At 50.1% G+C, this 21,972-nt stretch overlaps 1 protein-coding gene across 2 annotated transcripts in view; it reads right to left on the bottom strand.

Annotated features, from left to right (window-relative positions):
* Positions 1–235: 235 nt before the first annotated feature.
* The window catches only part of LOC112612112 (cytochrome P450 2A13-like), a 23,467-nt gene continuing 1,730 nt past the window's right edge, over positions 236–21,972 (bottom strand). Inside the window, exons 1-9 of one of the 2 annotated variants that reach the window (XM_025366232.1) lie at positions 12,831–13,045; positions 12,391–12,553; positions 11,314–11,463; positions 5,727–5,887; positions 4,473–4,649; positions 2,632–2,773; positions 1,977–2,164; positions 1,316–1,457; positions 236–656 (exon numbers count right to left, since the gene is read on the bottom strand). In XM_025366232.1, coding sequence (XP_025222017.1) covers positions 475–656; positions 1,316–1,457; positions 1,977–2,164; positions 2,632–2,773; positions 4,473–4,649; positions 5,727–5,887; positions 11,314–11,463; positions 12,391–12,553; positions 12,831–13,010 — 1,485 coding nt within the window. In that variant the 5' untranslated portion in view covers positions 13,011–13,045 and the 3' untranslated portion in view covers positions 236–474. Of the gene's footprint in view, positions 657–1,315; positions 1,458–1,976; positions 2,165–2,631; positions 2,774–4,472; positions 4,650–5,726; positions 5,888–8,662; positions 8,805–9,570; positions 9,748–10,914; positions 11,076–11,313; positions 11,464–12,390; positions 12,554–12,830; positions 13,046–21,972 lie in introns of those variants that run through there. The other variant, XM_025366233.1, reaches the window with a different exon arrangement.

The following is a 21,972-nucleotide window of genomic DNA, read 5'->3' as shown; positions in this document are numbered from 1 at the left end:
TGAGGAAGGGGTGCTTTTTAAGAATCTGTCCAGAGGGCTATGGGCACAGATCTGTGTTCGAAGATTTTCTGGGCACTTACGTTTTGTGAGACATCAGATAGAGACAACTTTCTGAGCCTCAGTTTCGTCACGTGTAAAATGGGCATGAGTGCTGTTCCCCTTCGCAGAGGATTGTGGCAATTAAGTGAGGTGAGCGTGCAACGCTTTTTGAACAAAGCTGACATGGAGGTACTTGTTCAGGAAATAAGAGCTGCTATTATTACTAGTCTCCATAGCATACTGTAAGGTTTCCCTTCCTCTCATCCCAGCTCTGAAGGACATCATCAAGGTCAACTGAGCCCCTTCTGTTTCTTCTCTTCCCTCTAACCACGTCGCCCCTTCCTTTCCCCCATCCTGCCCCCATTCTTAGCCCCGCCCCTGCCCCCGCCCTTTCCCGGGCTCCGCCCACCAGCTGTGCACCAGCACAGCCCTCCCTCAGCGGGGCAGGAAGCTCATGGTGTAGTTTCGTGGGATCGTGGCAAAGCCCACGTGTTTGGGGGACACATCGATGTCCTTAGGCAACTGGGGGGACTTGAAGTGGAAGTTCTGCATGATGGTGGTGAGGAAAAGAAAGAGCTCCATTCTGGCCAGGCCTTCTCCGAAACAGTTCCGCTTTCCTGAGGGGGAGAGGCGGGAGGGGTGGAGGTGAAGCCCACTCTCAGTGCAGCCTCGCCCCACTGCCGACCTCCAGCTGCGGCTCTCCCAGGGAGGAGAGGTGGAATATTATGGCCTGTGAGACTTTCAGAGGAGACTCTGATCCTCCCTGAGCCTCAGTTTCCTTCTATAAGAGATATAACAATGGTGAACCAATATTGATATATTATTACTGACCAAAGTCCATAGTTTACATTAGGGTTTGCTCTGTGTTGTACAGTTCTACGGGTTTTGAAAAAGGCATAATGTCACGCATCCATCATAGATGGGGTGATCCATGCCAGGTGTAGCAATGGGAGGTTTAGATGCCCCTACCTGCCAGACACACTTGCAAATATGACTGCTGTGCTGTGCCATTATCTCCTTTTCAGGGATCTGAAGAATCTGCTGTGTGACCCTAGACAAATAAATCTATGGGGGAAGATGCTTCCTTCCCTTTTGCCTGGGCGCAGGTATTGGGTGCTTGGTACTTAAGGGAGTATCAGCTCGTGGCTCAAAGGTAGAATTTAAAAGGAACTTCCAAGCTGGAGAAATACCAGGCTACACCGCAGAGAGGGGAGCTGGGTGAGGGAGGCGCCTGCTGGTGTGAGCAGTGGCCTGGCGGCAAACAGTGGTCTCTTACCGATGGAAAAGGGCACAAAAGCATCACTCTTCTTAAACTGCCCCTTCTCATCCAGGAAGTGCTGGGGATTGAAGTCCTGGGGGTTGGAGAAGAACTTGGGGTCTCTCAGCACGGAGCCCAGCATAGGGAACACTTCGGTGCCCTGGGAGGGAGGAGGAAGGTGTATGTGATGAGGCAGGTTGGGGACTGGTGAAAGTACACAGGGGCTGGAGGGAGAACTAGGGTGCCCCAGGTAAGCGGAAGTGGCAGGCATGGAGGAGTTGGGGTCCTCTGAGGAAGGAATTTTGGGGCATAGAAGGTTCATGTCTCTGAAACAGGAAGTTTGGGAGACATGGGGTCCATGTCCTGCTAGGCCGGGTGTTTGGGGGACCTGAGATTTGTGTCCCTAAGGCAAAAGGCCTAATAGAAAGGGGGCTCCTGTTTCTTAAGACAGGAAGTTTGGGAACATGGGGTTGATTCTCGTGACACAAAGAGTCTGGGGAGATGCAGGACTCAGGAGTCTCTAAGTGGGAAGGTGGAATGGATGTGGTGGTGGGGGAAGTCTTTTTTGACTGATTGAGGGAGTGGGACAGGGTCTAGAAAGCTTCTAATGGGGGTGGGATGCTGGGGACACAGAGAGAGACTGGAAGTCCCTGTAGTCTGGGGGGTGGGGGGACAGTACCTTAGGGAGGAAGAAATCCCGAAACTTGGTGTCCCTGATGACCCTGTGGGCCAAACTCATGGGGATCACGTCTCCAAATCTTTGGATCTCGTGGATCACTGCCTCCGTGTAGGGCATCTTGACCCGGTCCTCAAACTTGGGCTGCCGGTTCTTGCCGATCACTCTGTCAATCTCCTCATGGACCTTGGCTGGGGGAAGAGGGGGAATGTGTTTGGGTATCTAGGGGTCTCAGGGCAGGGATGATAGTCTGAATAGGTAAAACGGGGTGGGTGACATGGCTCCGTGTATGACACAGAGGTAGATCATTCATAGCGGACATCAGTCATTCGCATTGTTGGAGCAGGATCCTGTTTACCAGGTCATGCCAGAATCACAGTGGAGGCACCAGGAGGAACTTAGCGGATGATCCAGAGGAGCAGGCAGTGGGCACTCAGTGGGCTTGGGACAGGAGTGACTGACCAATCACTGCAGACATTTTCAGTATTTTAATAGCCAGTGAGACTCAGCTGATGCCTATCAGCTGAATATTGCCCTGTCTCTGGACAGCAAGACACGTCTCAGGGTCCTGGGATCTGGGACAGGTGGGGACACTGCAGCAGGCTCAGGGAGTTTTGAGGGTCTGGGATCCTCCACTTCCCTCCCCCTCCAGCCTTACCCTCCACCTCTGGATGTTTCATGAGCAGCAGGAAGCCGTAGCGCAGGGTGGTGCTGACGGTCTCGGTGCCCGCAAAGAAAAGATTCAGCGAGGTCATCACCAGGTTCTTCAAGTGGAACTCCGTGTTGGGGTTCTTCTCCTCCTGCAGGGAGAGGGGGCTTTAGACCAAGCTCACTTCCCATGCTCTTGAGACCCTTCTAGGGCTTTTTTCTTGGATCTTCCTCTCTTTGGTCCAGACCAAAGGTGGAAAGAGGGACCCTAGATCTGCCAGACTCGCTCCAGGTTCCAGCCCTTGTCCTGGCTGCTGACTTTGGCCAAAATGCTCTTCCTTCTCACCTTCTTTACCTCGCTGACCATCTGTCCTTTAATTATCAACTTAGCTGTCATTTTTTTTTTTTCTTATACAGACTTGGTCATGCTAAGTTGTGCAGGGTGGACTCGAACTCCTGGGCTCAAGGAATCCTCCAGCCTCAGCCTCCTGAGTACTTGGAACTGCACATGCACATGACCATGCAGGCTCACTTGTTTTTCACAAAAAATTAATTTTTTTTGAGACAGGATCTCATTCTGTCACACAGGCTGGAGTGCAGTGCCATGATCTTGGCTCATTGCAACCTCTGCCCACCCTGGGCTCAAGTTGTCCTCCCACCTCAACCTCCTGAGTAGCTGGGACTACAGGCATGCACCACCATACCCAGTCACTCTTCGTAGTTTTTGTACAGACGGGATTTTGCCATGTTGCCCAGTCTGTTACTTTTTTAATGGTAGGAATATTTAGAAAGAGAAGGATGAGGGGAGACAAAGAGAAAGTAGTACAGAGATGGCAAGATGAAGAGTCAGAAAAAAAGAGTTTTTCGGAGATACAAGCACAGAATTTTAAGCAACAGCATCCTATTTCTTCCCTAAAAAATCTTGAAACTTACTATGGAGGAATCCCCTCCCTTGATCCTTTCTCCCTGAGCTTCAGACTCCCTAAAGCCTTCCCACATGGGAGACTGACGGCCAGATGGAGGTGGGGACCCTGTAATGTAAAGCCAGGTCACCTGTCTACAGAGGTGTGTCTGATAACCAGGGCATGAACGGTTACAGAGCATGGTGAGTAAAAGCACCAGCTTTAGGCTCAGAGACACCAGCCTTTGAGCTTGGGGGACCAAGGCTTCCTCGCTTTGTGACCTCAGTTAAGATACTTAAACTCTCTGGGCCTCAGTTTCCTCATTTGCACAATTGGGGCCATAATTGAACTTCCTTCAAGAGCTGTTGTGAGTGTTCAGTGGGGGACTATCTTAAAGCACTTAACGCAGTGCCTGGCACATGGTAGTGCTGTAGAAGTGCTTGCTATTCTAATTCACGTGCGCAAGTCCTGCCTGTGGGTGAGGGCTCAGTGGTTGGAACAGCTGTGGTTGATATAGTTGGGATTGTGAGGATTTTTTTTTTTTCCTGAGAGTCTTGCTCTGTCACTCAGGCTGGAGTGGAATGGCATGATCTCGGCTCACTGCAACCTCTGCCTCCCGCATTCAAGCCATCCTCCTGTCTCAGCCTCCTGAGTAGCTGGGATTACACGCGCACCCCACCACGCCTAGCTCATTTTTGTATTTTTAGTAGAGATGGGGTTTCACCATGTTGGCCAGGCTGGTCTCGAACTCCTGACCTCAGGTGATCCATCTGCCTTGGCCTCCCAAAGTGCAGGGATTACAGGCATGAACCACCGCGTCTGGCCAATTGTGAGGATTATTATGATGAGGGCTAATTTGAATGGGCCTGTGTCGTCTGCTTGCCCCACTCCCAGCCTGATTTCCCTCTGCCTGGCTTTGCACCTCCCCGCACTGGCTGCTGGGGTGTACCTCCTGCATGCGGATGAGAAAGGAGTCGATGAAGTCCCGTGGGGAGTTGGGATCCAGCGTGCGCTGGTTGTGCTCCACCTTCTTGGCTATGAAGTCCTCCAGCCCTTGCAGCTCCTTAAAAGCCTGTTGCTGTGGTCCTGGCAGGTGTTTCATCACCGAAGAGAACATCTCATAGAGCTGGGGGTTGCAGAGAGAGGATGGGAGGAAAGGACAGTTGTCAGGGGCCTGGAGCTGATGGGAATGGGACTTGTTTCATAGCAAGGAAGGAACCGAGTTAAAGGCATCTGTCCAGGTGTTTAGGTATTTCAGTGGGGTTGGATGGGAACTTACATCTAAGTTTTCACATGGGTTAGGTGCCAGGGCCACAGTCTAGGAATTTCGGTGAGAAGAACTGAGGCATATATCCAGGTTTCAGGTATGCAAGTGAGGCTGGATTGGAGCACACATCTAGGTGTTCAGATATTCAAGTGAAGTCGAGTTGGAAGACACCTGTCCAGGTGTTTAGCTATTCAGGTGTGGCTTGTATGAGGGGAGTGCCACCTGTCTAGGTATTTAGGCATTTAAGTGGACTTGGTTGGGGACAACTATCCAGATACTTACTGGGTCCAGACTGGGGACTTTTGTTCAGGTGTTCATGTATTAAAGCGCGGCTGGTGAAGATGTTAAAGTGGAGGGGATACCTGTTCAGGTGTTTATGTATCCAAGTGGGATGCATTGGGAGCACCTCTGTAAGATGTGTGATTGCAAAGGGTTGGGGAACACTTATTTGGGTGTCTGGGGAATAATCTGTCTAGATATTTATGTGTTTAAGGTGTTGGTTAGGGCAGCTGTCCCTGTTTTCAGGTATTTAAAGTGGGTGAAGTAGAGGGTGCTTGGCCAGATATTCCAGTGGGCTAATTTGGAACATTTGTGTAGATGTGAAAAGAAGAACTGGGTAGGGAGTACCTGTTAGAAATTACACTAAGTTGGGGATGGGAACATGCACCCAGGTAAGAGAGCAGAGCTGAGGGCTTGAATCCTGCTGGCAGGCTCTGTTCTGGGGAGCATCTGTTGAGCTATTCGGGTGTCCTTGGAGACTGGGTATTGTGCATCCGTCCTGGTTTCCGGTGCAACTGTACAGTTGTCCAATATTGGGGGCTGATTTTGAGGGGACACTGTCTGGAGTGGGGTGGGAGTTTGGGGCACCTGTCTCCAGGTAGGGGAGCAGTTGACAGGTTGCAGTAGGGACATCACGGGCGGGCTGCAGCCAGTTACCTGCCCCGCGGAGGTTGCTGTGAACTGGAAGCTTCCCAGCATCATGCGCAGCAGTGACAGGAACTCTTTGTCCTCATAGTCAAAGCGGTCACCAAAGACAATGGAGCTGATGACATTGGAGACAGTGCGGCTCAGGAAGAAGGTGGGATCGATATTGGCGCCTGCGGGTGTGGCCGGAGAAGAGGGTCAGGGAGAGAGTCAACTCAGAGGCCTGGGGAGAGTCACAATTCCCGGAGGCAGGGCCCTGTTGAGCCAAATTCCCAGCGCCAGACTCCAGGGCTGGAAGTGCGGGGGCCTTTCCCCACCTAGTCCCCATCATCAGGCAGAATGCGCGGGTCCCCGCCCTGGGCGTTTTCCTGCTCCTGCAACCGTCCCCTCGGGGTGCCCTGCTCACCGTACGTGCCCCGGAGGGCCTCGATGAGGAAGCCCGCCTCCTCCTGGATGCGCTCCTCGATGCCGCGCTTGCCCACCCCGAAGTCCCGCAGGGTGGCGATGGCGAAGCGCCGGAGCTGCTTGGCGCGCTCCCCGTTGCTGAACACCACGCCTGGGGAGGTGAACGTGGGGGTGGAGAGAGGTCAGAGGGCGGCGGGGGCAGGAGCAGACCAGCTCCAGGGGGCTCCCCAAGGGTGGAGCAGAGAGGGAGTGGGGTGGGAGAGAGATGGATTCAGCGGGAGTGCCCAGAAGAGCTGCAAACTCAGAGTCAGAGAAACAAGAGAGTGAGGGAGGGGGAGAGAGAGAGAGAGAGAGAGAGAGAGAGAGAGAGAGAGAGAGAGACAGATCGACCGACCCCGGGTAGAAAGAATAAGAGAATCAGAAGAGAAGCAGAAAGGCCAGACAGATGCCCAGAGAAACAGAGGGATACAGGGACACTCCATGGAGGAAGGGAAGGAAGGGGGGAGAGAAAGAGAGAGAGAGATGGAGAAAGAGGATGGAGGGAGGGGAAGTGAGATATGGGGAGATCTGGGAGGAGGAAATAAAAGTGGTGAAAGATTCTTAAGCTGAGCTGGAGAAGAGAGAAACATACAGAGACAGAAACAGAGAGGACTGGGAAGGAGGACCAACTGTTACTCAGAGATGGAGGCTGGAGATGTGGAAGTTTGAATACCATGAAATCCTAAGACAGAGGAAGGAGTGGGAGAGGGAAGTGGAGAGAGGAGAAACACGGAGAAGCACAGAAGCTGAGAGTGACAAAAAGACAAATGAAGACAGAGGACCAGGGTTGGAAAACAGAAACCCGGGATGTCCTCAGAGATGGAGAGAGGGGAAAGAGGAGATTCCAGTGAGGTGGAATGAGGAGAGAAAACGAGGGGCAGAGAGATGCAGGGAGGAATCAGGACAGGGACACTGGAGACAGCTGAGGGACATACAGGGAGAGGCCAGAATGAAAGGAGATGGGGAGAGAGACCAGACAGGGGGCTCTGTCATAGCCTCCAGTGGGCAGGAGAGGCAGGGAGAAGCCCGGGGACACCGAGACCATCCCGTCCCCCTGGACACCTTCCCCCTCTTGGGCACCCCCTCACCNGAAATACCAGGCTACACCGCAGAGAGGGGAGCTGGGTGAGGGAGGCGCCTGCTGGTGTGAGCAGTGGCCTGGCGGCAAACAGTAGTTAGTCTCTTACCGATGGAAAAGGGCACAAAAGCATCGCTCTTCTTAAACTGCCCCTTCTCATGCAGGAAGTGCTGGGGATTGAAGTCCTGGGGGTTGGAGAAGAACCTGGGGTCTTTCAGCACGGAGCCCAGCATAGGGAACACTTCGGTGCCCTGGGAGGGAGGAGGAAGGTGTGTGTGATGAGGCGGGTTGGGGGATTGGTAAAAGTACACAGGGGCTGGAGGGGGAACTAGGGTGCCCCACGTAAGCGGAAGTGGCAGGCATGAAGGAGTTGGGGTCCTCTGAGAAAGGAGCTTTGGGGGATAGAAGGTTCATGTCTCTGAAACAGGAAATTTGGGAGACATGGGGTCCATGTCCTGCTAGGCCGGGTGTTTGGGGGACCTGAGACTTGTGTCCCTAAAGCAAAAGGCCTAATGGAAAGGGGGCTCCTGTTTCTTAAGACAGGAAGTTTGGGAACATGGGGTTGATTCTCCTGACACAAAGAGTCTGGGGAGATGCAGGACTCAGGAGTCTCTTAAGTGGGAAGGTGGAATGGATGTGGTGGTGGGGGAAGTCCTTTTGGACTGATTGAGGGAGTGGGACAGGGTCTAGAAAGCTTCTAATGGGGGTGAGATGCTGCAGACACAGAGAGGGGCTGGAACTCCCTGTAGTCTGGGGGGATGGGGAGGATAGCACCTTAGGGAGGAAGAAATCCCGAAACTTGGTGTCCTTGTTGACCCTGCGGGCCAAACTCATGGGGATCACGTCTCCAAATCTTTGGATCTCGTGGATCACTGCCTCCATGTAGGCATCTTGACCCGGTCCTCAAACTTGGGCTGCCGGTTCTTGCCGATCACTCTGTCAATCTCCTCATGGACCTTGGCTTGGGGAGGAGGGGGAATGTGTTTAGGTATCTAGGGGTCTCAGGGCAGGGATGATAGTCTGAATAGGTAAAACGGGGTGGATGACATGTCTCCACATATGATACAGAGGTAGACCATTCATAACAGACCTCAGCCATTCTCATTGTTGGAGTAGAATCCTGTTAACCAGACTATGCCAGAATCACAGGGGAAGCACAGAGAGGAACTCAGGGGATGATCCGGAGGAGCGGGTAGCGAGGCACTCAGTGGGCTTGGGACAGGAGTGACTGACCAATCACTGCAGACATTTTCAATATTTTATGAACTAGTGAGACTCAGCTGATGCCTGTCAGCTGAATATTGCCCTGTCTGTGGACAGCAAAGCATGTCCCACCTGGGATCTGGGACAGGTGGGGACATTGCACCAGGGTCAGTGGAGTTTTGAGCGTCTGGGGCCCTCCACTTCCCTCCCCCTCCAGCCTTACCCTCCACCTCTGGGTGCTTCATGAGCAGCAGGAAACCGTAGCGCAGGGTGGTGCTGACGGTCTCGGTGCCCGCAATGAAGAGGTTCAGCGTGGTCATCATCAGGTTCTTCAAGTAGAACTCCGTGTTGGGGTTCTTCTCCTCCTGCAGGGAGAGGGGGCTTTAGACCAACCTCACTCCTCTTGCCCTCAGGGCCCTTCTAGGGCTTTTCCTTTGGATCTACCTCTCTTCGATTCAGACCAAAAATGGAAAGAGGGACCCTAGATCTACCAGACTCGCCCTAGCTTCCAGCCCTTGCCCTAGCTGCTGGCTTTGCCCAAAATGCTCTTCCTTCTCAGCTTCTTTACCTTGCTGAGCATCTGTCCTTTAATTATCAACTTAGCTGTCATTTTTTTTTTTTTCTTATACTGACTTGGTGTTGCTAAGTTGCACAGTCCGGACTCGAACTCCTGGGCTCAAGGAATCCTCCAGGCTCAGCCTCCTGAGTAGCTGGAACTGCACATGTACATGGCCATGCAGGCTCATTTGTTACTTTTAAAAGAATTAATTTTTTTTGAGACAGGGTCTCATTCTGTCACCCAGGCTGGAGTGCAGTGCCGTGATCTTGGCTCATTGCAACCTCTGCCCCACTGGGCGCTACCATGCGCAGCTAATTTTTGGAGTTTTAGTAGAGAGGGGGTTTCACCATGTTGGCCAAGCTGGTCTCGATTTCCTGACCTCAGGTGATCCACCTGCCTCGGCCTCCCAAAGTGCTGGGATTACAGGTGTAAGGCACCGCGCCTGGCCAATTGTGAGGATTATTATGATGAGGACTAATTTGAATGGGCCTGTGTTCTCTGCCCACCCCACTAGCAGTCTGATTTCCCCCTGCCTGGCTTTGCACCTCCCCGCACTGGCTGCTGCGGTGTACCTCCTGCATGCGGATGAGAAAGGAGTCGATGAAGTCCCGTGGGGAATTGGGATCCAGCGTGCGCTGGTTGTGCTCCACCTTCTTGGCTATGAAGTCCTCCAGCCCTTGCAGCTCCTTAAAGGCCTGTTGCTGTGGTCCTGGCAGGTGTTTCATCACCGAAGAGAACATCTCATAGAGCTGGGGTTGCAGAGAGAGGATGGGAGGAAAGGACAGTTGTCAGGGGCCAGGAGCTGATGGGAATGGGACTTATTTCATAGCAAGGAAGGAACTGAGTTAAAGGCATCTGTCCAGGTGTTTAGGTATTTCAGTGGGGTTGGATGGGAACTTATATCTCAGTTTTCACGTGGATTAGGTGCCAGGGCCATGGTCTAGTAATTTAGGTGAGAAGAACTGAGGCATATATCTAGGTTTCAGGTATTTAAATGAGGCTGGATTGGAGCACACATCTAGGTGTTCAGATATTCAAGTGGAATTGAGTTGGAAGACACCTCTTCAAGTGTTTAGTTACTCAGGTGGGGCTGGTATGAGGGGAGTGTCATCTGTCTAGGTATTTAGGCATTCAAGTGGGCTTGGTTGGAGACAACTACCCAGATATTTATTGGGTCTGGATTGGGGGCTTTTGTTCAGGTGTTCAGGTATTAAAGCGGGGCTGGTGAAGATGTTGAAGTGGAGGGGATACCTGTTCAGGTGTTTACCTATCCAAGTGGGATGCATTGGGGCCACCTCTGTAGGGTGTGTGATTGGAAAGTGTTGGGGAACACTTATTTGGGTGTCTGGGGAATAATCTGTCAAGATATTTATGTATTTAGGGTGTTGGTTAGGGCAGCTGTTGATGTTTTCAGGTATTTAAGTGGGTGAAGTAGAGGGCACTTGGCCAGATATTCCAGTGGGCTAATTTGGGACATTTGTGTAGATGTGAAATGATTATGATGGGCTGAATTTTGCAGCACCAGGTGTTCAGGTATGCAGGAGGTGGGTTGAGGCAGTCACTTGTCCAGGTGATAAAATATTCAGAAGAACAGGGTAGGGAGCCCCTGTTACAAATTACAGTTAAGTTGGGGATGGGAACACGTGCCCAGGTGAGAGAGCTGAGCTGAGGGCTTGCATCCTGCCGGCAGGCTCTGTTCTGGGGAGCATCTGTTGAGCTTTTCAGGTATCCTTGGAAACTGGGTATTGGGCACCCATCCTGGGTTCTGGTGCAACTGCCCAGTTGTCCAATATTGGGGGCTGATTTGAGGGGACACTGTCTGGAGGGGGGTGGGAGTTTGGGGCACCTGTCTCCAGGTAGGGGAGCAGTTGACAGGTTGCAGTAGGGGCATCAGGGGCCGGTCTGCAGCCGGTTACCTGCCCCGTGGAGGTTGACGTGAACTGGAAGATTGCCAGCATCATGCGCAGCAGTGACAGGAACTCTTTGTCCTCGTAGTCAAAGCGGTCCCCAAAGACAATGGAGCTGATGACATTAGAGACAGTGCGACTCAGGAAGAAGGTGGGATCGATATTGGCGCCTGCAGATGTGGCCGGAGAAGAGGGTTGGGGAGAGAGTCAACTCAGAGGCCTGGGGAGAGTCAGAATTCCCGGAGGCAGGGCCCTGTTGAGCCAAATTCCCAGCGCCAGACTCCAGGGCTGGAAGTGCGGGGGCCTTTCCCCACCGAGTCCCCATCCTCAGGCAGAACGCGCGCGCGCGGGTCCCTAGCCCTGGGCGTTTTCCTGCTCTTGCCCCCGCACTCGGGGTTCCCTGCTCACCATGCGTGCCCCGGAGGGCCTCGATGAGGAAGCCCGCCTCCTCCTGGATGCGCTCCTCGATGCCGCGCTTGCCCACCCCGAAGTCCCGCAGGGTGGCGATGGAGAAGCGCCGGAGCTGCTTGGCGCGCTCCCCGTTGCTGAAAACCACGCCTGGGGAGATGAACGTGGGGGTGGAGAGAGGTCAGGGGGCGGCGGGGGCAGGAGCAGACCAGCTTCAGGGGGCTCCCCAAGGGTGGAGCAGAGAGGGAGTGGGGTGGGAGAGAGATGGATTCAGCGCGAGTGCCCAAGAGAGCTGCAAACTCAGAGAAAGGAGAGAGAGAGAGAGAGAGAGAGAGAGAGAGACTGACCGGGTAGAAAGAATAAGAGAATCAGAAGAGAAGCAGAAAGTCCAGACAGACAGATGCCCAGAGAAACAGAGGAATAGGGGGACACTCCATGGAGGAAGGGAAGGAAGGGGGGAGAGAAAGAGAGAGAGAGATGGAGGAAGAGGATGGAGGGAGGGGAAGTGAGATATGGGGAGATCTGGGAGGAGGAAATAAAAATGGTGAAAGATTCTTAAGCTGAGCTGAAGGAGAGAAAAAAATACGGAGACAGAAACAGAGAGGGTCTGGAAGGAAGAGAAACTGTTACCAGGAGATGGAGGCTGGAGATGTGGAAGTCGGAATACCATGAAATCCTAAGACAGAGGAAGAAGTGGGAGAGGGAAGCGGAGAGAGGAGAAACACGGAGAAGCACAGAAGCTGAGAGTGACAAAAAGACAAATGAAGACAGAGGACCAGGGTTGGAAAACAGAAACCCGGGATGTCCTCAGAGATGGAGAGAGGGGAAAGAGGAGACTCCAGTGAGAGAGAACAAGGAGATGGAGGCAGAAAGAGGCAGGGAGGAATCAGGACAGGGACGCTGGAGACAGCTGAGGGATACACATGGAGAGGCCACAATGAAGGGAGATGGAGAGATAAAACCAGACCGGGGTCTCTGCCATAGCCTCCAGTGGGCAGGAGAGTCAGGGAGAAGGCTGGGGACACTGAGACCATTGTGTTCTCTTGGCCACCTTCCCCCTCTTGGGCACCCCCTCACCATAGCCTTTGAAGACCCAGTCGAAGGTGGCCTGCTCGCCTCGCCCGCTGAACTCCTCAGCCTGGTCCACCAGAGCCTCCTTGACGGCATCATATCCGCACAGCACCACCACCCGCCGGGGCCCCAGGTGAATGGTGAACACGGGGCCATAGCGCTCACTGATCTGATGGAGGCGGGTGGGAGAGGTTAGAGGGAGCAGCTCCCACTCTGAATGGGCCCAGCACGGAGATGTCAAGTACTGGGATCCTTCGTCCCCAGGTTCTCACAGTCAGGGAGCTGGACATCCCAAGATCCTGTCTTTCCTGACTAGGACCGTGATGATGAATCTCCAAAACTCCCTTTCCTGAGACTCTGGTCCACAGTGGTCAATCCCCGCCACAAAGCCCCAGCCAGCTGGGCAGCCCCCACCCTGTGCCACCCATCTCCCTGCCTTGGGACACCTTCATGATGGAGTTGCACATCTGCTCTGTGTTCAGCTGCAGGTAGTTTCCAATGAAGGGCAATGGGGTGGGTCCCGGAGGCAGCTTTCCCTTGCTGTTCCTCTGCTGCCAGACAGACATCAAGACCATCACAGTCAGGCAGGCCAGCAAGGCCACCAGGAGCAGCCCTGAGGCCAGCATGGTGGCAGTGGGATGATAGATGGTGACGGCTGGGGTGGTTTGCCTTTATACTGCCTGAAAAAGAGGGGTGGACTTTGGCAGATTACACAATCACCTCATTTCACCTCCCCACTACACCCCCCACCATGAATCCCGCCTAGCTTGGGACACAGCCAACAAGGGAGGAGGAGGGGGACCCCAGGGCAGTTGAACAGAGAGGGGGCCTCCAGACTAAATCTGTGGTACTTCAGGAAGGGTGCCCTAGGGCTGTGGATTTAGGAGGGGGCAACAGATAAACTGTAGAACTGAGGAGTTTGGAATATTTGCACAGGGGAGCACTTGGGCTTTGGATTTGGGTTCTGAGAGTGAGAATACACCTAAAAGTTGTGGATTTGGGGGTTCCAGGGGAGAGGAATCCAAAGGTCTGGGATTTATTAGGGTGAGACAAAAGTGTGGCTGTGCATTGGGGGTCTTCTGGTGAGGAGGATGCAGGGTTAAGGGTCTCAGGAAAGGGGATTCCAGACATATGGACTTGAGAGACTTCAGGCTAGGAAGACCCAGGGTGTGGGTGTGGAGTTTCTGGGAGGAGGAGCAAGCCCAGCAGCTCCTCCCAGAAAGCCCAGGGTCTGACGATTTTGCTTTGGCCCAGAGCTGTCTCTTGATGCACAGAATCCTCACTGGAACCTCAGAGGGAGGCCAGAATGGGTGCCATAGAACCTCCACTGCCCATCTCTGGTTGGGAAAGGGTTGGAAGACCGGATCCGTATTTCAGGGGAACTTTCCCCACACTTGGAGAAGAGCGCCTCGAGTTATCAGTTGGCAGAGGGATTGGCCAGGTGTGGAGAAATAGTAATAACCCCCAAATGGTGGAAAAAACTCAAGTGTCCCAAGGGTTGGAATTTACAAAGACCTCCACTGGCTTCCAACCCGGATCCTTAGGAAAACCCACTAGATTGATTGTATCATCCCTATTAATATTATTATTGTTATTTATGTTTCTCATTTTATATAAGGGTCTACAGAGGACAGAAAACAGACCGTGGGCAGGGGACGTGCGTGAGTGGCCCTGAACTCCCATCTCTCCTCCTCTGCGTCCTTAGTTCCACTTTGTGGATTTGATTTTCCTGCCAGTGGAAAGGGTGTATTTAGGAAGAGAAGATCATATTTGAGGGTGAGTTAAATCTCCTTTAAGGGTGATTCCTGCTTTGTCAGGGGTTACCCCTATTAGCAGGCAGAGGGAACAATAAGAGAAGAGATTGGGGTAAACTCCAGTGTTAGGCACAGAGGCAGAGCCTGGGGTGGATGGGAGTGGAGAAGGGATGAGTAGCCTCCTGTGCTTCCCTCAGGGAAATTCTTCCTTAGTAAACAGGACAGTTACCCTTTGGTGAGCACGGTCGCATATGGGAAGATCAAGTCTAGGTGTGTATGACCTGGTTGAATCTTTGTAACAATGAGGTTGGTTCATCATCATCCTCATTTTGAAGATGAGCAGATCTAGACTCCATAAACCCTCTTGAGTGAGGTCACACAGGGAGTAAGTGAGGGAGCTGGGATGCGAACTCTCTCCTGATCCGCCTTCATTGACTGGCGTAGATCACCCTGGGAGTCAAGTGCGGGCCAGGCTTAGCAGGAGGTGGGTGCTGAGACTGACATCAGCAGTGGACACAGGGATGACACTGGCAGGTTCTGATATCAGCCTCAGGTACGGCCAGGGAGGGGAGGCATCGTGCTGGCTTTGGGACTGCCCCCAGGTGTACTCAAGGATGGGAAAGAAGTTGGCACTGAACTTGACACCAGGAGAATATTAAAGTGATGTTTGGTGCCAAGAGGGCTCTTTGTGTTCTCTCAAGTGTCATTGAGGGCATAAGAGTGTCCTGCTTCAGGAAGGTATAAGAGTGGCACCATATAGGATCTGAGGTTGGTTCCAGTGAGCTCTGACGTGAGCATGAGGCAGGTGCTGAGATTGGTCCTATGTGGGCCTGAGATGAGCCTCAGCCAGACCCTGAGAGGGGCTCCAGAGGGCCACAGGACAGGCTCTGATGTTTGGACCCTTGAGGGTTGCACCTGTCCTCAGGGTCACCAACTTTGGACAAGGGGTGGTGGGTGAGGTTGGCACCCCCAGGACTGACATCTTCCTGAAAGTGTTCTGGGATGCTGAGCTCTGAGACCTGTGTGGAGGGAGCAAAGGTCAGAGAACAAGGTGAAGAGAGAAAAGTTGTTTGTTGATTTTGGAGGGCAAGAGGTGGGAAGGAGGATTAACACCAGCTGGGCAGATATCAATCCCTCTAATCCTGGTCACCAGCCTGCACTTGGGCCTGGCCCCTCCTTTTCCTTCTTGTTTCTTAAAAAGGTGGGAGACAGACATTTGGGGAGTTTGTTTCTCAGTGATGTTGGCACAGGGAAGGGCATTGAGTGGTCAGCAGGCTGCCATGACCTGGCCACGGAGGGTTGGGGAGAGACAGGCTGGGAGAACTCCAGTATTTGTGCACATAGAGGTCAATCGATGTTGGACTTGTTGATTACCCTGGAGCATAGAGTGAGAGAATGGTGTCTGAAATGATGTGAGAGGGACTTGTCGCAGTGACATGGGTACAGGCTTTCAGAGTGAGTTAGTGGCGAACCCAGGAAGATCCCTTTTCTTTGCTGGGCCTGAGTTTCCCTTTCTGGACGGATGGTACAATGATTTAGGCCTGGATTGGAATCCTAACCTTATCTTTTATTTTTTGTGTGGCCTTGAACAGCTGACTTCATTTCTCTGAGCCTTATGGAGCCAAGAACAGCTCCTACCTCTTTGGCTATTTAGGGGAGAAGTGTATGTGTTAATGCAGATGAGGTACATGGAAGTAAGTGTTCAACGAATAGTAGTTGTTCTCTTTAATCTGTAGGATGAAATGGATGGATGAGATGTTCCCTAAGCACCTTCCCTGCTTTTACATTCTCTAGTCTAAAGCTCCCAAATCTTTTCCTTTGGGAAGGAGGAAAGGGACAGAGTCTTTGGGAACCTGTTTCCCCATCCCTTCCTCAGCACAGCCAAGATTTACCCCATGGAGCTGTGAATAGGAAATTAACCCTTCATGGCCTCCTGGAGCGTGGTGCTGAGTTCGGCAGTGTCTGCAGAAGGACAGGCCAGCATTAGACTCTCAGGTCATTCTGGTTGGCCCTGGAGCCCTGCACAGGACTTTGCCCACCTGTCTGTCTTGGATCCTGTCTTTCTATTTTTCTCTTTCTCCTTTGCCATGTTTTCCTCATTTATACAACTGTCTGTGTGTCATTCTGGGTGCATGCTTGTAGTGTCTATGTGCATGTATGTTTCAGTATGTCCCTGTTGATACATGAATTTATGTGTGCACTAGGCTTTGTGGGGTGTATGTTAGTGTTTGATAATGGGTATCCATTCCAACTTATGTCTACACATGCACATGTGTGTGTGTGCCTGACGGGGTGTGCCACGGTTTCTCAATGCTTGCCAATTTTTGTGTGTGTCTCTGCATACAGCATGTGTGTACACATGATTTAGGAGTGTCTACGATGTGCATTTCTGTGTGAAACAAAATGTATGCTGCATATTCATATTTGTGTGTACACATTCACAACTGGGTGACTACATATAAGTATGTGGATGTTTTCATGTGTGCATTCAGGTGTCTGTATGCAGGCTTGTGGGCCATGTTGCATACAGCTGAACATCTGATATTTTCCTGCGCTCGTCTGTGTTTGGATTAAAACAGTCCTAGCCCAGCTCCATTTATCTGCTTGAAGAAAACCCCAGAACTGTGGGAATCTTTTTATGAGCATAATCTTAATTAAACTCATTGCCAAGACCGTGAGGTTGGCTTTATCATCTCCATTTTGCAAATGAGTTAGGCAAGGACCCAAAAGTCGGTTGTAAGTGACTTGGTTCTGCATTTCACAGCTAATGAGGGTAGAGTCTTAGTATGGTCTTGTGTGACGGTATATATATGTATATGTACACACACATATCTATATATATACACACGTATACATATATATGCATATACATAAACATACACATATACGTATATATATACATAAACACACACACACGCACACACACACACATATATATTTTGAGATGGAGTTTTGCTCTTTTGCTTTTGTTGCTCAGGCTGGAGTGCAATGGTGCGACCTTGGCTCACTGCAACCTCTGCCTCCTGGGTTCAAGTGATTCTGCAGCCTCAGCCTCCTGAGTAGCTGGGATTACCACCACCATGCACAGCTAATTTTTGTGTTTTTAGTAGACACGGGGTTTCACCATGTTTGTCAGACTGATTTCAAACTCCTGACCTCAGGTGATCCGCCCACCTTGACCTCCCAACGTGCTGGGATTACAGGCGTGAGCTACCACGCCTGGCTGTGAATGTAAATTTCGCGCTGTTAACCACCACTTGGACTGCCAGGTCCCGCTTGTTTTTCTTTATGAAACATTAGAAAAACTGCTTGTAATCTCTTGTGTTTCTTCAAATACTTCTGTGTAAACATGTAACAAAAGGTTTCAAAATGTTAGAAGAAAGTCTTTTAATAGGAGGGAGACTTGACCTTCTGTAGTGTTTGTACTCTTTGGAACCTTAACCAAAGACTGGCCAGTGTACCCCTCAGGCTATTGGCAATGAAGCAGTGGGGGAGTTGGGGTACCAGTGGTTGTGGTCAGAGAATGAAATGTCTGTGTTTGACATTTTAGAGTGATGACAAGGATTGGGGGTGGCTGTGGGAATGTTGGCTGAAATAGAGTGAAGAAGGTCAAAGAAGAGAAGATAGTCAAGATTCTTTTTTTCTGAGTGTTTGGATAACTCACATCCATGGCCATGAAGTTCCTCCCTACCAGGAAAATGGCAGGACTTGGAGTTCAGTGATGGGAAAGAAGTTGGATAGATGACAGGATGAACAACTTTTTTTTTTTTTTTTTTCTTTTTTGAGTGGAGTCTTGCTCTGTCACCCAGGCTGGAATGCAATGGTGTAATCTTGGCCCACTGCAACCTTCGCTTCTTGGGTTCAGCCAATTGTCCTGCCTCAGCCTCCCAAACAGCTGGGATTACAGCCACCCGCTATCATGTCTGGCTAATTTTTGTATTTTTATAGAAATGGGGTTTAGAAATTTTGTATTTTTATAGAAATGGGGTTCTGCCATGTTGGCCAGGCTGGTCTTGAACTCATGACCTTAGGTGATCCATCTGCCTCAGCCAACCAAGGTGTTTGGATTACAGGGATGAGCTGCCATGCCTGAACAACATGTTTTTTTTTTTTAGACAGTCTCGCTCTGTCACTCAGGTTGGAGTGCAGTGGTGCAATCTTGGCTCACTACAAGCTCCACCTCCTGGGTTCATGCCATTCTCCTGCCTCAGCCTCCCAAGTAGCTGGGACTACAGGTGCCCGCCACCACACCTAGCTAATTTTTTGTATGTTTAGTAGATATTCTGTCTCAAAAACAAAACAAACACAAACAAACTTGATGCAACTATATGCTGCCTATAAGAAACTCACTTTACCTGTAAAGGTGCATATAGACTGAAAGTACATAGATGGAAAAAGATATTCCATGCTAACAAAAACCAAAAGCAAGCAGGAGTCACTATAACTTATACCAGTTAAAACGGATTTTAAGGCCGGGTAGATGCAGTGGTTCACGCCTGTAATCCTAGCACTTTGGGAGGCTGAGGTGGGTGGATCATGAGGTCAGGAGATGGATACCTTCCTGGCCAACATGGTGAAACCCCGTCTCTACTAAAAATACAAAAATTAGCCAGGCGTGGTGGCGTGCACCTGTAGTTCCAGCTGCTGGGGAGGCTGTGGCACGAGAATCACTCGAACCTGGGAGACGGAGGTTGCAGTGAGCAGAGATCGCGCCACTGCACTCCAGCATCGGTGACAGAGCGAGACTCCAAAACAAAAAACAAAAAACAAAACAAAACAAAACAAAAAATGACAAAAAGAACCCCAATTTTAAATCAAAAACATTAAAAATAAAAATGAAACAAAGAATGAACCCGGGGGGTGGAGGTTGCAGTGAGCCAAGATCATACCACTGCACTCCAGCCTGGGCAGCAGATCAAGACTCTATCTCTAAACAAAAAACAAAAAACAAAAAAATTCTGGCAGCATTACATTTCTTAGTCCCAGAAAGAGGGGCATGTGACTAGGCATAAAATGACCCAGGTTCCATTTCATGCACACACCCTCTGGAGCACAAATCTCCTTCTCTCTATCCCACTTAGATCTGGGTTTGTCTCTTGTCTCTGTATCTCTTTGTTTCTTTGCCTTTCTCTTTGTTCATCTCCATCTCCAACTTTTTGTCTAGTTGGATTTCTTTCTGAGTCACTGGTGCATTCACTCTTTGGGTTCCTCTTGATTCTCTTCTCAGTCATATGTCACTTTTTCATTCTCTGTGTCACTGAAACTTTTTTCCTGTCTTATTCTTTCTGTTTCTATCTGCTTCTGTCTGTTTCTTTGAATTGTCTTTTGTCTCTGTGTCCTCCTTGACATTGTCTTTGACTCATTGAATCTCTCATCTCTGTTTTGTTTTGTTTTGTTTTGTTTTTGAGACAGAGTTCCGCTCTTGTTGCCAGGCTGGAGTGCAGTGGCGCGATCTCGGCTCGCTGCAACCTCCACCTCTCGGGTTCAAGCAATTCTCCTGCCTCAGTCTCCTGAGTATCTGGGATTACAGGTGCCTGCCACCACGCCTGGGTAATTTGTGTGTGTGTGTGTGTGTGTGTGTGTGTGTGTGTGTGCGCGCGCGCGCGCGCGCATGTATTTTTTATTAGAGACGGGGTTTCACCATGTTGGTCAGGCTGATCTTGAACTCTTGACCTCAGGTGATCCACCTCTTCGGCCTCCCAAAGTGCTGGGATTACAGGTGTGAGTCACCAAGCCTGGCCTCATCTCTATTTTGATCTCGCTCTGGTTCTGTTTCTGTGCACTTCTATTTTCTCTCAATCTTGACCTCTGTCTCCATCACATAATACCTGGCATAATCTGCCATGCTCTGAATTTCTCTGCCTCAAGTCCTCTGCAATTATTTTTCCTCTTTAGCTTGCTTCTACTTTTTAGTGCAAGTTCCTCCACTCCTGGCTTCCTATCTGGAGGTGGGATGGTGAGGGGAGCTGTTCTAAGAGTACTTGCTCTCTCCCTTCCTGTCTGAATCAGAAAACCAGACTCACAACCGACCACCTTCACCACACACACACCACCACTGCAAGATGGTTAAGAGATTAGTCCTGAATGGGTGTTAAGTGCTGGGGGGTGAGGATCAGAATGGGATGGGGAGGTGAAAGCTAAGAGAGTCAAAGGAGATGGGCTGAGCTGAGTCTCTACTCCAAGAAAGACATTCTAGCAGCAGATCCAAGAGACAAAAGGTGGCACTGTGTGTGAGTCACTCAGTTTTCCCAGAATTTCCACCACTTCTGGACACAGGATGCCTCGGCTCAGCCAGCCAAACCCCATTCCCCAAACCTACAGATACCTTGAGGGATTCAGTTTCCAAGTCTGAGAATACAGTCGCATGAAAAGGACATTGAATTTTGATAAATAGCATATGTGGGTAGGATATGATATCCACGAAGTTAATTTCAGAACATTAAGGCTTTGAAAATATTTGGTGCTGAAAAGGTAGTGAATCACTTTCTAGATTATTAAGGAGCGCAATCACTAATTGTGCTAGAGGAGACGTTCCCCTCCAGAGACTGCGGTTCAGGGGTGATCCCTACACCTTAGACTTTCCAAATACACACACACACACACACACACCCCGACACACTACAGCAAAGTTCTTTTTTATTTCTTTTTTTAAATTTGATACAGCAACGTTCTGATACACCAACACAGGTAATCTTTGATTATTGTTATTTAACATTATCTTGAGTAGAAAACAACTTTTTGAACAAACCCTTTCCATTGATTTATTTATCTTGTTTTCTAAATCTTCAGCTTACTTTGCTTATTAATATTCTAGTGTTCCATTACATAGTAGAGTGGCTGTAGTTAATGATAGTACATTGCATATTTCAAAATAGTTAGAAGAGAGGATTTTGAATGTTCTTACCACAACGAAATGACAAATGTCTCAGTAATGGATATAATAATTACCTGAATTTGATTGTTATACATTGCATACATGCATCAAAACATCACACTATACCCCACAAATATGTACAATTATTAATGGATATAATAATTACCTGAATTTGATTGTTATACATTGCATGCATGTATCGAAACAGCACACTGTACCCCACACATTTGTACAATTATGTGTCAATTAAAAAAATTTAATTGATTAATTAGGGTTACCTTAATTAAATAATGAACAAAGAGTTTTCCTTATTGTCTATCAAGGCTTTCTAAAACAACATGGTCTGCCAGCTGCGGTGGATCACGCCTGTAATTCCAGCATTTTACGAGGCTGACGGGGGTGGATCACTTGAGGCCAGGAGTTTGAGACCAGCCTGGCCAACATGGTGAAACCACATCTCTAGAAAAATACAAAAATTAGCTGGGCATGGTGGTATGCGCCTGTAGTCCTAGCTACTTGGGAGGCTGAGGCATGAGAATTGCTTGAACCCGGGAGGCAGAAGTTATAGTGAAATGAGATCACGCCACTACACTCCAGCCTGGGTGACAGAGTGAGAATCTGTCTCAAAAAATAAAAATAAAAAAAAATAAAACAACATGGTTTCCCTATTTGATAGATGGTGAAACAAGTCCCAAAGGTTAAGTGACTTGCCCAGTGAAGAAAAGACAGAGCTGCTACTTGTACCCAGATTGTCTGGATCCTAAAATCAATAGCCTAAAAAGAGAATAATCTGCCTCTTCACACCCCACCAAGAAATTCTGTTCAGTTCTGTTGAGCTGAGAGAGAAGAACAGGCAGACTGGAAATATGAAGAAAGGGGAATGGCCCCAGAGGATTTCCCTGTGTGAATTCAATTTACCCTTATTCAGATGGGAGATTGTAGGTTATATAACCACCCCCC

The sequence above is a fragment of the Theropithecus gelada genome, chromosome 19, assembly GCF_003255815.1.
Source record: "Theropithecus gelada isolate Dixy chromosome 19, Tgel_1.0, whole genome shotgun sequence".
Lineage (NCBI taxonomy): Eukaryota > Metazoa > Chordata > Mammalia > Primates > Cercopithecidae > Theropithecus > Theropithecus gelada.
This window is presented reverse-complemented; position numbering and strand designations above follow the sequence as displayed.